Source organism: Exophiala bonariae, assembly GCF_035927105.1.
Source record: "Exophiala bonariae strain CCFEE 5792 chromosome Unknown scaffold_21, whole genome shotgun sequence".
In the NCBI taxonomy this organism is placed as follows: domain Eukaryota; kingdom Fungi; phylum Ascomycota; class Eurotiomycetes; order Chaetothyriales; family Herpotrichiellaceae; genus Exophiala; species Exophiala bonariae.
The window spans coordinates 288766-304232 of record NW_027042496.1 but is presented as its reverse complement, the minus strand read 5'-3'; the positions used below and the strand labels follow the sequence as shown (position 1 = coordinate 304232).

General features: G+C 49.0%; 4 protein-coding genes across 4 annotated transcripts; 1 reads left to right on the top strand and 3 right to left on the bottom strand.

The window, feature by feature from the left end:
- Positions 1-350: 350 nt before the first annotated feature.
- On the bottom strand, positions 351-1638 carry LTR84_005675 (uncharacterized protein; the record flags this gene model as incomplete). The annotated part of the gene is made up of 5 exons (XM_064849240.1): positions 351-952; positions 1010-1127; positions 1178-1326; positions 1379-1438; positions 1548-1638. The coding sequence occupies 5 exons, from the start codon at positions 1636-1638 to the stop codon at positions 351-353; spliced, it is 1020 nt and encodes a 339-aa protein (XP_064703943.1).
- Positions 1639-3117: 1479 nt separating this feature from the next.
- On the bottom strand, positions 3118-6304 carry LTR84_005674 (uncharacterized protein; the record flags this gene model as incomplete). Its single annotated transcript, XM_064849239.1, has 3 exons — positions 3118-3297; positions 3345-5843; positions 5894-6304. The coding sequence occupies 3 exons, from the start codon at positions 6302-6304 to the stop codon at positions 3118-3120; spliced, it is 3090 nt and encodes a 1029-aa protein (XP_064703942.1).
- A 1435-nt stretch (positions 6305-7739) lies between these two features.
- Positions 7740-12553, top strand: LTR84_005673 (uncharacterized protein; the record flags this gene model as incomplete). Its single annotated transcript, XM_064849238.1, has 3 exons — positions 7740-8021; positions 8071-10530; positions 10589-12553. The coding sequence occupies 3 exons, from the start codon at positions 7740-7742 to the stop codon at positions 12551-12553; spliced, it is 4707 nt and encodes a 1568-aa protein (XP_064703941.1).
- Positions 12554-12859: 306 nt separating this feature from the next.
- Positions 12860-14973, bottom strand: LTR84_005672 (uncharacterized protein; the record flags this gene model as incomplete). The annotated part of the gene is made up of 3 exons (XM_064849237.1): positions 12860-14011; positions 14073-14876; positions 14938-14973. The coding sequence occupies 3 exons, from the start codon at positions 14971-14973 to the stop codon at positions 12860-12862; spliced, it is 1992 nt and encodes a 663-aa protein (XP_064703940.1).
- Positions 14974-15467: the final 494 nt, after the last annotated feature.

The following is a 15467-nucleotide window of genomic DNA, read 5'->3' as shown; positions in this document are numbered from 1 at the left end:
TGTTGTCTGTTGTCTCATTGCACAGTGCATTCGTCCCATCTGAAGTGTTGATCGTTGCAATGCGGTGCCAATGCAGGGCGCACCACGAAATAAATCATACTCGTACTCGTCCATCTATCGTACATATATGTAGGAGGTTCCAAAATCAAAAGGGAACCAATGTCATCAAGAGACGAATGCGCAGCCTGTAATCGTAACCATAACCCAGGAACGCCACCCAACCCCCCATGATTGCTAGAAAGGGATTACCATATTCAAATCCACAAGATGTTGATCTAACTTTTCGGGGGGAGCACTCTTGTCACTCGTCTCATCGGGCTTCAGTTCGTATGTCGTCGGGCAGTGTTCACCTAAGCAAGCAATGGTTCCTGCTCAACCTTGGTGTCCAAAGTGGAGGTGGGGAATTCGGTCTTGGGTGCAGTTGGAAAAGCATCCTCCTTGACAGCTGGAGGTGGAATCTTCTGTCGCGAAGCCCCGATGTTACCAACCAAGTCCTGTGCCTTGGCAGTATATGCACCAGTGTATTGCTTGACGGTATCAAAACCCTTGCTGGTATGTTCTGCAGTCAAATCTTTGATCTGGTTGGTTTGTTGACCAATGACATTGGCAAGATGTTCGAGTTGAGAATCAATCAGCTCCTTGTTCTCAATGTAGATCAGAGGAGCCAGGAAGGTGACAATGGTGCTGAACAAGGCAAATCCCCAGAGAGGAAGCAACTTGATCAGGTAGTAGGAGACGAGGGCTGAGAAAAAAGCGCCTGCAGTAACAATGACGTTCTCGGCAAACACGATTCGCTGAGCTTCAATGACAAAAAAGTTGATGAGATTTTCCACGTCATCGAGAGAGGTTTCAAGGAACTCCTTTGGAATCTTGTAGTATTTTCGAGGTCGGACAGCACTGGTGACGCTCGATCCAGTCACCAATTTGCTGGCAAGTTCAGCGGCGGTCACGACTAAATCCCAAAGTCAGTATTTTTGGAGCTATGCAGATCTTGAGGAAGTCATCTCACCTCCAAGGGTGGTCCAGGTAATCTTGAGGCCATATCGGAGGACTGGAAGATAACGGAATGCAAAAATCAAAGCCACTGCGGCCAGGAAGGTGATTCCAGTGGCTCTCTTGTTCTTCCACTGTGATACGTTAGGGTCAGGTTTCTGTGAAGGCCAGTTTCTCGACTTACAGTCAAAAGCGTGTAGAAGAAAGAATGATAGTGGGTGAGGGGTGTATCGTTGGCTGCGGTGTGGGCAGGAGTTTGACGAGAACTGGCGAGATCACTGAATTCGTCCTTTGTGGCACCAGCTTCATTCTTGATCGAGGTTGCAACAGGACCTGGGATTTTGTTTAGTCACGGTCTTTTGTACTGTTCCAAGCTTTTTCTTACCATTGACCACGTTTTGTGTGATGGGGTGATTTTGAATGTTGTTCACGGCAGCTGAGGCATCTGGACCAGGTCAATAGGGCGCGACAGGGAAGAAGCTGAGAATTCAAGACTGTTCAAGGTATTAGCATGGGATCATCAAAGAAAAAGCTTGTAGACAAACATACCTCACTGTTGATGACAGTCTCCTTCAATGGGGTTCCATTGGCATTGGCACCATTGGTGGTGGGAGGACTGTCAATAGTCTCGTCAAAGGTCGACATGTTGACTGGAAATGAGTTGATTGTAGGTAGAGATGGGATGACGACTTCTGGAGGAGATGGTCAGTATAATGAAGGTGTTTGGAAAAGAAGGGGGATACAGTACTGGAGTGGTGATGAACACGGGATGATTAGGAGAGAGTAGGAAGGTTGAGGATGGGAAGAGAGATACAATGGTCTTCTGGGGAGAAGGGATGATGAAATGGGATGGAAGAATGGAATGATAGAAGAATGGAACGAGGTGGAAGGAAGTTGAACGTGTCCAAGTTAAGAAAGCGAGTGATGAAATGGGGGAACTTGCACCAGAACCAAAACCAGGACCAGGAGTGCAGGTGCAGGTGCAGGTGGCACTGCTGCTGGGACCACAAGTGGATGTTTGGAAAGTTGGCCCGTTTGGTAACCAACTTGAACAACACTGTTTTTGGCCGTTGGGACCAGACTTGATAAGTGCAAATACGAAGTAAATTAAGTACCGACTTGGACTACTACTCTTAACAACCAACATGACAGATGCTTCAATCCATCGTACCTTCCCTAGGACTTCCAGGTTGTGACCTTGACAACGAGGCAAGAGCGACTTTACATATTATTGTGCACAATATTTACCACGATCGAACCTTCCCTTGTGTCCTTCGCCTGTGACGCAATCTCTCTGTACATACGAAGTATCCGTACCCTAGGTAGTCAGCTACACACTTTTTTTATTTGTTTTGTCCCGTGCGAATAAGACAACAGGTCGCGTGCACCACCACTACGGAGACGCCCACCCACTACCTAATGATCATTCATACTAAGTAATTCAAGGTCACCCAACGTTTCACCATTTCGTCACACATCACCACCACCACCACTTGCCATCTCTCTTGCTCTCGTGCACTGCATCAGCTGGACAGGACACGCTGTTCATCTTCAGGGATCCAAGTATCCTCTACTACATAGTGTATTCTGCTGCCTGCTCAGTACCTCGTACGTAGGTACTTGGTTATAACCCGGTACCTACAAAAGACACCCCTGATTCACAAATCTCGAACAGAATAAATCAAGGTTTCTGACATGTGATAATCTTGGCATCAGCCACACTTTTAACACCTCCATCGCTGGCCATTATTGCATCACTGCCATGGCACTCTCATTCTACTTTGAAATAACGTGCATTGAAAATCAACGGTGATCATTACGCTGTTGCGACATAATTACATCATCGTCAAAACACTGCAATTATGAATACTCGGTACCTAGTAATTGCACTACAGGACCTCATTCCGTGTTTTCTTTTTATCTGCTAGTCAGCCAGGTACTCCATCCTACATTTGTCTGCATTATTTATTCCCTCAAAAACTGCGCCGGACGCTGGCTCCGTTTCCAAGCCTCGCTCTGTTGGCAGTCTTTATGATGTGCGTCCTTGTGGTTGTCCTGGCCTGGTCTGGTCTCGTCTTATGTTGCTACAAAGTCCCGACCTCATCCTCGACACCTCCACTCTCTCTATTCTTCATCCGGTCCCTCTTCACCCCCATCACTACCTTCAACTCCTTCATCCATTCCCTCGGCAGTCACGGGCGCCCCATCAATCTTATTACCGGGTTTCTTACCCTTGCCTCCATAAGAAATCACCTTCCATCCGTTCGGTCGACTCGAGTCCTTGACATATTCCGACATGGGGAACTAACATTTGATTAGCTTGCATCTCATTCCTCCTGCCATATACTCACATAATGATCGTTCTTCTTCATCGTCACCACCCACGGTACATTGTCAAAGGTCATCGCTCGTAGTCGGAAATATGTGTTGTCGTCAATCTTGCTCACTTCCTTGACAAATGCATCAAGGTCCGGTGTCTTGACCCCATTCACATGAGTCACAAAGTTGGTCGGTGCCAGTCCATACTGATATGCTGGTGATCCTCGGCTCCTGGCGCTAACATAGATTTCCGAGTGAAGCTTGCTGATTTGTTGTCGCACTGCATGGTGTGGCTTTTGAAGAACTGCTCCGCAGAACATGACCGCCCTCGATGTTTCCAGATCTTGCGTAGATACCGTCGGTACTCGAAGTCGTACTTCCTCTCCTTTACGCACCACCAACGCATCCAACCATTCCTTGTCGTACATAATGTCAAAGTCAGAGACTCGTGTAATGAGCTGATCGTCCAGCGTCAGAATAATATCTCCTTCCTGCAGTAACTGTCCATCGTTCGGTCCATTCGCTGGCACACAGTCCACTTTCCGAACAATGAATAATTGATGCCGTGAAGGATTAGCTTTGGCCACCTTCTTGATCCATTCTTCAGAAACTCCCATAATTCGACACTGTGCCATTTGAACCACATACGATTCCATGTTAAGTATTCGAAGCTTCGGAATAACTCCTGCTCGGATTTGATCAATCACCGGATTGATCATCGTCGTCGCAAGTCCAAGGTGATACTCTGTATCCCGATGGCTGCCTTGACTTCTCTCCCCCATGTATGTGAGCCAAAGTGCTTGCACAACCCCGTCAGCCCCAATGAGGACTCCTGAAGAGCACTGTGAAGACAGTCCGGTGTCGACTGTAATCGCATCCAGGTTAACTGCGCGATATCTGGGTGCTGCTGCATTCGCGGGAATCCCAACTGCTGTGATATCCGTCACCGTTGTCTTGGCCACTACCACTCGATGATTCTGGTTGAATCCCACAAAGATGGTATCTGCTCCCTGCTTGATCATCTCCGTCGACAGTTTCGCGGTCTGTACTGGAGCTTGTACCAACTGCGGATCATACTGCACCACCGTGTAGTTGGTCAATGGATGATGAAATATCACTTTACCTTCGGTCTGGATCGAATCAGCCACTGTTACTGTGATATCGCATAGATCATAAGGCACAATCGCCCTGGAAACCACCACCAGTCCCTTTTCCGCATCAATCACAAGACCAAATCCCGTTCGACGCGCTTGGGGATACCCATCAATCTTGACGGGCATATAGCACGATATCTTCACAAATGATCGAACAATCTCTGCAGCTGCTGGAAGATTGACTCCATCAAGTTGGATGAAGTCAGCCGACTTGGGTTCTGGAGCCACCGCGGGCGGCGCGGGTCCGAGATCTTTAAAGTCCCAGAGTCCCGTACTATCATTCCTGCTCGACAATCTCATCTTGGGATGCCAGTGTCGATCAATATGGACAATGCTGGTGGCTCGCGTGTGCAAGTCTCTAATGTGCCGATATGATATCACCACCCTCGCACGATCGGCAATCGAGGACATCACTTCGATGAATGTGTCTATGTCTGGTGTTGGTTTCTGATCCACCGTGTCGATAATCCATCCAGACAGCGCGTTGTCCATCTTGAACGACCCGGCAGCCTCGCACACATACAACCCTTTGCAGGCAATGGCATACAACCTAGCTTGTTGGTAAGACAAGTTGTGAAAGCTTCCTCCCGCCACCGTAACAAATCGATCAGGAGTGATGGCGTGCAGGTCATGGACGTTGAGTGTAACCTCATGGTCCTCTCCACCTCTCTGGAAAAGAAGGTGTACTGTCCCACCCACACTCGAGTCCAAAATGGCATCCAGCTTGACAAATGAAGTCAACAGATCTCCATTGACTTTGATCAGTACGTCACCCTCCTGGATCTTGGTATCTGCCGGTCCCTCAGGTAGTACAATCTCGGCCACCAGCATACTGTTTTCGGTCGGGTAATGCTTTCGTACTTCGGATTCCCAATTCGGCGTCAATCCGAGCCGTCGGCAGTCATCAAACGGTTTCAGCATCCATTGGGTCTGAATTGTCCCTCGGGTGATGGGTGTCGTATTTTGGAGACATTGTAGAGCTCGTAAAGGTCTATCCAAAGGTAGGAAATAGTCTGTAGCGGCACCATCAACACGACCCCCTGCCTGCAGGGCGACCGCGTTGCCGCTGAGATTTACCACGGGACTACCTGAACTTCCACCTGTGGCCGCAGCTGCAGCTTGTATGTAGTTGGTATTGAAGTCGCTGTATCCCTCTCCATATTCTGGAGCATTACGATCCAGTCGACTGATCACTCCGGATAGAATACTGAGCTTCTCACCAGCATCATTGCCCACAACTCGTACTTCAACACCCACTTTAGCCGATTCAGGTTGAAGGCCAAGAGCCTGCACCTTCATATATTTAATGGCTTTGGGGTCAAATTGGAGGATACCGAAGTCGTGCACAGGATCTCGATAGACAGGCCGAACGTCACACTGCCGCAGATTAGCAACTGTCACTCTCTAAGCGCAGTGGATTCACTCACCTCTTCATGGTTGTCAAAAACACAGTAACCCCAAAAAGGCCCGGAACAGACAACGTGTCGATTTGTCAAGATGTAACCATTTTCTGCATCCACAACAAATCCCGTGGCTTGACTTGACGTGGACAGGTCGGTATCAAAAGAACAGGTTTGGCAAAAATGAATGGAAACCACGCTCTTGATCACCTTCTCAATTGTCGCTTGCCATTCCGGAGAGTCGCCTGCCGCCGCTATGGTATTAACAATGGGTACTGAGCTGGATTGTCCCTCGACATCAAAAACAGAGCCATTCTGTGGTGTTGCATCTCCCGGCGTTGGAACGCCATTTTCCTGCTTGAGCTGTTTCTTGGGTCTTTCTATGGCTGAAATAGGACTCGACCTTCGCTTGGGGCGAGCTTCTCCATTGGCCGACATGCTAATCGAGGAGGATTTATGTGGTTGATGAATTCTCGAGGAGTGATGGAGGCTGCGGTTCGAGTAGAAGGTGGGAAATTGGAGGATTGAAGACGAGTGCGCTGAAATCGCGGAATGAGACTGGGGCAGTCTGCGGATGCTGGAAAGAATCGAAGCAGTCTTTGCCGGCTGGGGGCGGGAATGGACGCGGAATGAAGGAACAGAGTACAGTCTTTGGGCGGTGGTGGTGGAAGTGGTCCTGGAAGTGGTATTACAAGAAGATAAAAAAGATGCCCTTTGATATATGGGGCAGATCCTGAAAATCATCCAGAAGCAGAAGGAAGGAATAAAGAGTGAGACTGCTCCTAGGCTTGGTGACAAGGCAGCAGTGGAAGTGGGAGCGACCGTGAACTGTCCCGTCTTGTGATAACTTGATGCTTCAATGTTGATTTCTGCAACCGCCGACTTGTGTCCAGCCTCATGGGCCTCACAGGCTGATGTTCGATGAGCCATGGAGAGTCTCACTGTGCTCGACCGTAGAGCTAGTCTTGTGATACAATGATCGACCGTAGTGACAAGGGCCATGTTGGTCACGTGAAGCTCATCACGGAAGAAAGTGTCCCCGAGGATGTCAAGTTGCGCCGAGCCTTCCGCCGTGTTGCAGAAACATTCCACCTCTTCTCAAAGTTGTCACCACGAAATACAGACACTGCAATCACTAAGCCTCGTGCCGTGCAGCGAATCACAAAGTTGATGAATCCGAATAAATAAAATGGATAATTGATCCAATGTTCGAAGCGCTAGGCTACACACCTCCCCAGACAGCCCTCTTCACAAGATTGGGGTTCAAAGTACAATTCGCCGATCCAGACATCCCAGCCCATGCCAGCTTTTGACCTCTTCATGCACTCGTTGTTCATACAATGGGTTACTCTGGACTCCGTGGGGCTCTTGACTCCCGAGGTCCTTCGTGTGATTCAAGATAGAAGTACCACAATGCTTGCATCCTGGCAATTTGATCATCAGATCTTGTCAGACCTTTATTCAGCCAACCAAGCTCGCCAAAAGCCCAAACCAATATCGGTTGGGCTTAGGCCCCCACATCATGCACACCCCTAACTAGAGCAGTGCTACTTCGTACCTGGCCTTAGTAAGTTATCTTTTCAGTCTTCATAAAACCCGAAGATCACTCCTAGATCAAAGCTGCGATTGCTAGCGGTCGATCTTGTTTTGGTTTGAACAATTCTGAAGAGGTCTTCATCATCTGGACCGACTATGGTAAGAACTTTACCGGGCTCGCCCATCTTCGCTTGCAACCAGACAAGTTCCTCATGACTTAGTCAGCACTCAGCCTGTTCACATATTCCTCTCTCTCTGTTGCACCTCTCAGCCCTGGCCTGCTTGCCTCAATTCCAAAATCCCATTCACGGCTCTGCTTAGCTCTTGATTTGGCGCCATGGGCTCTGTAGCGTCCCCAATCCTCGATAGGGATGACTATTCCTTCAAGGCAATGTGGGAGCAGGCTCAGTTGAGGTTCCAGGAAAGAACCTCAAAGAGCCTCAAATCAGCCACTGGACATTCTCTTGAAGATGTGCTCTCAGAGCTCGAAAAAAAATATCCAGAAGACAATATCTTTCAATCGCTCAACGATAGCCAGTCGAACGTGAAAGACGTTGTACGGAATGTCCTGAATTGCATTAGCATTCTAGGAGGAATCGTCGCACAAGGTGCATCAATGGTGCGTGGGCAGCATTCAGGAGCATATCATCATCACTCACTACAAGTAGGCATTTGGTGGAGCAGCCGACATATGTTACTCCGCCATCTCGTTTCTGATCGAGATGCATGCGCGAATAGATCGACTTTATGAAGGACTTGCACAGCTCTTCGAAGAAATATCAACATTTCTCAAAACTTTCAAAATCTACAAACGAATCGAGAAATTCGCCGAGGTTGACCCCGAGTTAAAGGCAACCACTGGCAGACTTATGATCAGCTTCGTCGACATCTGCGCCCTATCGATCAAACTCCTCAATGGCTCCAAATGGAAGAAATTCAAGACAGTTCTCAAAGTCGCTTTGATGGACGATGACTCTGGCATTCGAGCCGAGCTGGAGAAATTCAAGGGTTTGATCGATCAGTCCAGTCGAATCTCGGATGCAGTAACGCTTGAGAAGGTGATGATCTCCCACCATGAAGTTGTTGAGCTCCTGGAAGACGCATCTAGAAGAAGCGGGCAACAGCTTCTCTATCTCGAAGATATCAGTACCGGAGTCAATGTGCTCAAAGCCGACATGGTTGAGCACAAGACTCAGCAGATACATTTAACTCAGGTTCAAGAAATCATGAAAAAGTTGTCTATCAATCAAGAAACAGCAAAACTTTCAGCAAAATATCTAGAGGATCTGAGAACATCTCCCATTCCTAATACCGGCATCTGGCTCAAAGAAATGGCAGAGTATCAGTCGTGGTCTGATGGTATTGCTGTTGACACGAAGTCACTACTTATTCTGGAAGGTGGCGAGAAGTCAGGAAAGAGTTTTTTAATCGGCAGTATCATGGACGAACTGGACTTTCAATTCCGAGAGGGTCGAAAGTCTGAAAACCGTGTCTCAGTAGCGTATTACTGCTTTTCCAGGGTGGACAAGAAATTGGAGACTTCAAAATTCATCCAACATCCCCATCTTCCCTCCACAGCTCTGAAGTCCATAGCTGTACGAATTGCAGAGCAGAATATCAGCTACGCTAAAGAGATGGCCACATTCTGGGCCACCAGGAAGGCAACAGATCACAGGAACATGTCATGCCGCGAACTCTGGGATGCGTTGCAACTATCATCCCCTAAGGGAGATGGCATGTATTATCTGATCTTCGATGGGCTGGAAGTATTGGCTGAGGGCGATGCATGTGAACTTTTTGAAGTACTACTCAACATTCAGAGTTCCAAAGTTCGTCTGTTGGCTGCGTCGAACAAGGCGGTTATTGATTCCTCTCTAGAGTCCTTTCAAGATCGCCTAACCAGGACAGCGATCCCTCGAATTGATGTGGAGATAAGCAATGGCCCAGACATCAGAACCTTTGTCGATCACTATTTGTCACAGAACGGAGAATTGTTTGGACGAGATGTCGAAACTTCTAAGCTGAAAGCCTGGTTGCGAGACGAACTCCCAGAAATTGTCAAGGGTAATTTTTTCCTTTTGCAAACTGCCCTTGATCGATGTGCCGAGGATTACAAGAGAAGCCAGAGTGTTTCGGATATAATACAAAATTTGAAAAGTGTCGATCTTTCACAAGATTCTAGCATTGCTGCAAGGCAGGTGATCGCTCGCCTCAACAAGTCCTTGAGCAATCAGGAAATCGACCAGCTCAACGAAATGATCACCTGGGTAGTATATGGTAAGAAATGGCTAACTTTAGACGAACTCAGAGCGGCACTATTCCTCCGCTTCAAGGCACAGCCCGCTCAGCCACTGGCTGCACAACTAGGCAGCAAAGGAAAATACGTAACATTGTTCAATGTTGATGAATTTGTCTATACTAGGGACAATATTGATCCTGTATTGGTGGTCGACTCGAGGAAAAAACGAATTGAAGGGAATGCTGGGAAAGGGGACAACCCGAGAATCTCCATGACCCTCAAAATCACCAACGCAGATTTCGAGACAGTGCAGCGGTTTCTCTGGGATCTGGGGGAAAGAGCAGTTTTCGAAAAGTTTGCATTCGAAAATATCCAGACTTCTCTGGAAGTACAGAAGCGGATTTATGTTCATGAAGTTGAGGCTTGCATAGCAATTATTTCACGCTGCATTGACCTCCTTTTGGCAGAGCCGGACGAATACTCGATTGCCATGGTCGATTACGCATTGTGGTACCTTCCCGAACATCTGGAAAATCTCAAGACGTATGTGGATGCTCGTGAGGTGAAAGACTCTGAGATGCAGAGTGTTGTGGATAAACTGGTCAACCTTCTCTCAGACACTGAGTGCATTGAGAAGCACTGGACACGTGGGCCGAATACTTTCCATTATGGTCTACCTATCTTTACTTGGTGCTTGTACAAGACGAATGTCGTCGAATCCCTTCGACCTAGAGACCGTCGATGGCTCGAAAAGCGTGACATTACCAAAGACCCAAAGATAAGCTGCCTTCACGATATTGCGCTCATGGTGGCGGAGCAGTGGCTCCGCCGTAGAGTTTGTGACTATCCTGAAGCTTTTGCAAAATGGATCTTTCACTATGTCAAAAATGTAAGCCAGACAATCACCGTCTATCCGTCAAGCTCGTCGTTGGCTAATCAGAGTTTAGTTGAAAATGGCTAGCTCTACTGCAGTGGCTGACAATGAGAAGGATAAGAGTGCCAGTCTGGTGGACACTATCAATACCTCTGTCATGGACACCGTGGTATCAGCAGACTTGGACTTGGACTCGGAATCCATCTCCCGTGCTGCAGCCTGGGTTGAACAAGAGCTAAGATTCAAAAATCTGGACTCACTGTGGTTCGAGCGTCTCGGGCAGACATTTCTCGAGACAGATCTTCTAGATGATGCAGCGGCCGCATTTCTCCGTGCTAAAAGTCTGCCAGGTGCGCATCGGATGGTCTCTAGAGGGCTTGCGGAGGTTTATAATGCGAAAGGAGAGTTTGAAATGGCGATCAAAGAACTTGATCCTGTCATAGACGACATACGAGCTCGCTCCGGTAACAAAATTGAGGTTCACGATGACGATCGAACCTTTCTACTTGACGCTCTGAGGTTGCAAGCTGAGTGGCATACCCACTGTGAGCCTCCAAATACTGAGAGGGCGGTTGCCCTCTACCGAGAGATATTGGAACTCGAACCTGGAAAACATTTCATACAGTGGCAACTCATCAAGGTACTTGCAGAAGCAAATTGGTTAAGTGATGCCCTCGAATTCCTCCGATCTTTAAGGGGCCAACCAGCAGAGGATTTCGGCAATCTAGATCAACTTGCAAAGATGCTTTTCTATTCCTGGTCCGACTCCGAAAAATCTGTCAGCTTGGACACAATCTACCTGTTTGTTTCGGTAACAGCAAATGATCCTCTGACTACATCCATATTGAACAATTTGACGCTTTGTATCGACAGGGCTTCCAAATTAAACGATACTGCCGCAGTAGTGGCACTACTGCTCTTTGAAGGTATTGCGGTCTTCCAATACAATCTGGGAAGTTCAGATCAGAAAGAAGCGATATTGTCGTGGAAAAGGTGCTATTCACTAGGGTCCGGAATGCGGAAAGGTTCTGAGCAAGACGAAGTGCGCTTTGCAGTTGGCCATGCGACCAAGCGGATCAGCTATTACTACCATGAATTGTTCAAAAAAGGAGGCGCCGATGCACAGAGAAATATCGCCGAATTGCAGGGGTTCTACTTGGAAGCTCAGCAGACACGCTGGGTAGCTCAAACAGTGGGGTTTACACTTGCGGCTTGTCATGCTTCTTCAAGCTCTCCGGACAAGGCCAGAGATCTCCTGTTTGACGACATGAAGACCGCATTGGACCTACTAAGTGATGACGACCCAGACAATGACTATATAGGTTATCTGTGGATGGCCGAACTTCTGTTGCATGCTGGAGATGAATTGAATTCCCTCTCGGCGTTTTCGCTCCATGTCCCCGAAGACGTCGATAGGGTTGGTATGGTTACGTCTCAGGATGACACCAAACCTTCTGATGATAACGACAAGTCAGGGGATGCGACTTGTAACGATGAAGATCATGGTGAGGGTGAAGTTACTGATAACGACGCTCCCGAGGATGGTGCTGATGAAGAAGCCATTGATGATGTCTCGCAGAAATCAGGGGAGCCCCCATCCACATCTTCGTCCAGACCAAATACTCCTGCAGCGAATGATGCTGTTCCGAGAATAGAAATCCCGGAAACAACCATTGTTGCTCCAACGCCACAAGTCCGCTTGGGCAAGGCCACTAATAACTGCGATGGACGGTGCGGCACCTCTTGGACTTATGCGGACGATTTCTATGTCTGCAAAATCTGCAGCGATGTCCAGTTCGACCTTGGATGTCTGAACAAACTGCGAGCGGGAAAATTGAAAGCAGTGGTTTGCAGCCCAAACCATGATTGGCTGCATATACCGCCCTTTTCCGACGAGGAGTACCACAAGGTCGGCAAAGGGAACGTTCGCATGGGGGGAACGTTCATTGATGGAGCGCGGCAAGGTGGTGAGATCGTACCTGTTGCGGTATGGGTAGATGCTATCAGAGCCCAGTGGGGAATCTTGAAAAAGGGCTAAGTTGACGATACGGGTACAGAGGATGAGTAGGTATTTTTTCTCGTGGTGCGAAGTTTCAGTGGAAACCCACAAGCGCGAGGGCACTTCAGGGTTCAGATCGCCAACCAGGAAGTTATTGCTGCTCTGAAATCGAGCTCCATGCGAGCCAACCAACTTCTTGGAATCACAGCTATTGAGCGCGCACATCGGCACACCCGTTGTTCAGATATCATCCTCTGGCCAGGCGGGTGGCTGGTCCAAGCTGAGGATGCACAGTCAACAAGATAGCAACTGCTCCGTAATACAATCTCTACTTCTTTCACTCAGCTAAGTATTCGGGCCAAGCGAGCTATCCAAACCCAAATCACCCAGTAACCAGGACCCCACGGGATCCAGGTCACTCCACGGATAGTCAAATTGTTGGTCTGGGAACAGGCTGTCCAGACCGGGATACAACATCGGATCCTGCTGGTCGAGAGACATCGACTGCTGTGGTTGTGACAACGCCAGAAAGTCACCATCGACGAATTCCTCGCTATTGCCCGTCACATTTAACCCAGCATCGACCTGTGCATGTGATGCGGGTTCAAGCACCACGTGCTGCTGCCCTTTGCCCACTTGTTGCTGCTGTTGCTGCTGCATTTGAGACGTCGAGGCAGCTCCATCGCTCTCGGCGCTTTTCACGGCCGTCTTGCCCAGCAAATGCCACTGGCGACACAAATCCGGCCCGAAATCGTTGAAGTACGGGTATACATCATCTTCCACTCCGGCCGGCTCCCTCTGCAGCTTCGGCAGTCTCATTGCCGCCTTCCTCGCCGCTTGTAGCGAACGCATCGCCTCGGCCGCACTGCCCCAGCGGTCCGACAGGCTCGCCAGGCACATGGAGATGACGTTGAACTCGTGCTCGGCGGCGGCTTCGAGCGCCGCATACCGGTATCCGGACATCTGTGCGAGGCCGGCGGCGAGCGCGTAGAAGGCGAAGACCGGGCCGAGATACCGCAGCTCGTCGCGCGACAGGAATTCTTCGAAGATACTGGATATGAAGGATGAGGCGAGCAGTGACGGGGTCGAGGATGGGGTCGAGGGTTCGTCGCGTCGGTGTAAGATTATCAGGATCACGAAGTAGACAATTGCTACTTGCCGGTTCTTGAAGCTGTAGGGGGCTAGTGAGTTGATGTGGGCGGTGGTGGAAGTTGTGGGAGTTGTGGGTTTGAAGAGACGGAGCTCGGATGGGAGTTCTTTGATCCACCGATATAGTGCGTTCTCGAATTTCTGGCGTTTGGACGCTGTGAAGCTCTTGCGACGTCGGTATTGTGTGATATCACCTAGGAGCTGGCAGATGTGGCAGAATGAGGTGAACAGTTTTGCATCTGGACTGCCTGCTGGGAAGTCTTTGATGGTTGGTGGTAACACATTGCTGTCCTTTAGGCTTATGGTTCGTGGACGCCCGACTCCTACCGAGATCACGTCGTCTCGCCACTGGTTTGTATTGTTAGTCGTGGTAGATTGGGCTTGGTCCCCAAACTTGGAGTATTCTTACTACTAACGTCCACCAGATCCTTCGGTGAAGAGCCTTGTCTCGAGCCGCTATCGGCTCCTTATGCAATCCGATCTGATAAGCCAGACCAGCGGCAATGCGTACCCAGAACCCACTGGAACTAGCAGAGATCTGCTCTGGACCAGTTGGATTCCACCAATGCAGAAGCAACGCCGAAACGACAGAGATCAGTGGATTCCTCTCGTGACCGGAGAAGAACAAGACTTTCGCTCGTTGATAGTAGTCTTCCGACGTGGCTCCGATGAGCGATTTAGCGGACACTCGACTGCCCGCCAGAAACACCGACTGGAGGAGTAATGGTGAAGGGAAGTGGTCTGGCTGTTCTTCCAGCCAGCGTCGATCTACGATGGGCATCCAAGGAAGACAGTGTTCCATGAATTTGTCGATCAGGCTGTTTCGCACGGATCGCGGTGGCATGTCGAATGCTTTGTAGAGGTGGAGCACCTGCATGTCGATGTCTGAGAGGCCGCTGTGTGCTTGCTGTGTCGTGTTGTTGGTGGTTTCTGTTGCCGGGATGCTGCCGTCCAGGTAGGCGTCTCGTCCGATATAGCTCTCGGCACCTCCGGGAGCATTTTCTTCATGGACTGTTTGGTTGGCGTGTTGCTCTGCTGGTAAAAACTCATTTTCATCGAAAGATGGTTTGATGTATTCTGATTGATCATTTGAAGGTGTTGGTTGTCTGTTTGAGGCCTGTGAGACTTGAAACAGCTCGGGTTTATATGGGCTTTGAGAAGCACTATATTCCCCTGGTGGGGATGGGCTGAGAGTGTATCGTTTTCTTTTCCTCTTATGGGGTCTAGAAGATATCAAAATGATAGAAACCTAAGACGTAATATTGTGTACCCACCTGCATGGCAAGTCTCCAATGCGGCAATTCGAGCATGGTGGTTCACTCGTACTTAGGTCACATTTTATCTGGATGGCCTGGTTAGTGGTAGTTGCTCGGATATTTGTCAGATCATTCAACCTTCTTCCGATGACATATTGAGCACGCCTGGCTCAACTTCAGGCGAGACGTCATTTCTGACAATCAACAGAGGAGACCTGTTGAAGGCAGTCGTCCACAGATCGCTTCTCCCAAATAATGACTGTTCGCTAATCCAAGCCACTAATCCCCGAAGATCATCAGTCAGCACTACGAGATGGTTGTGCGGCTGGTCGGATGCTGGATCATTGTCGTCCTGGTGCAGACTAACAGCCCTTGCAGGGTTGTGCAAGCCCGAGTGTCAATAGTAATGGCATACAGTTGGAAATGTGAAAAGCACGGAAGCTTCCCGATGCTCAAATCTTGTTGATGTCGTCCAGGTCACATGACAGCCGCTTGATCACGTGCTTTGAACATCTTGTCAACCATACTCTCCGCAATCCTTCAACATT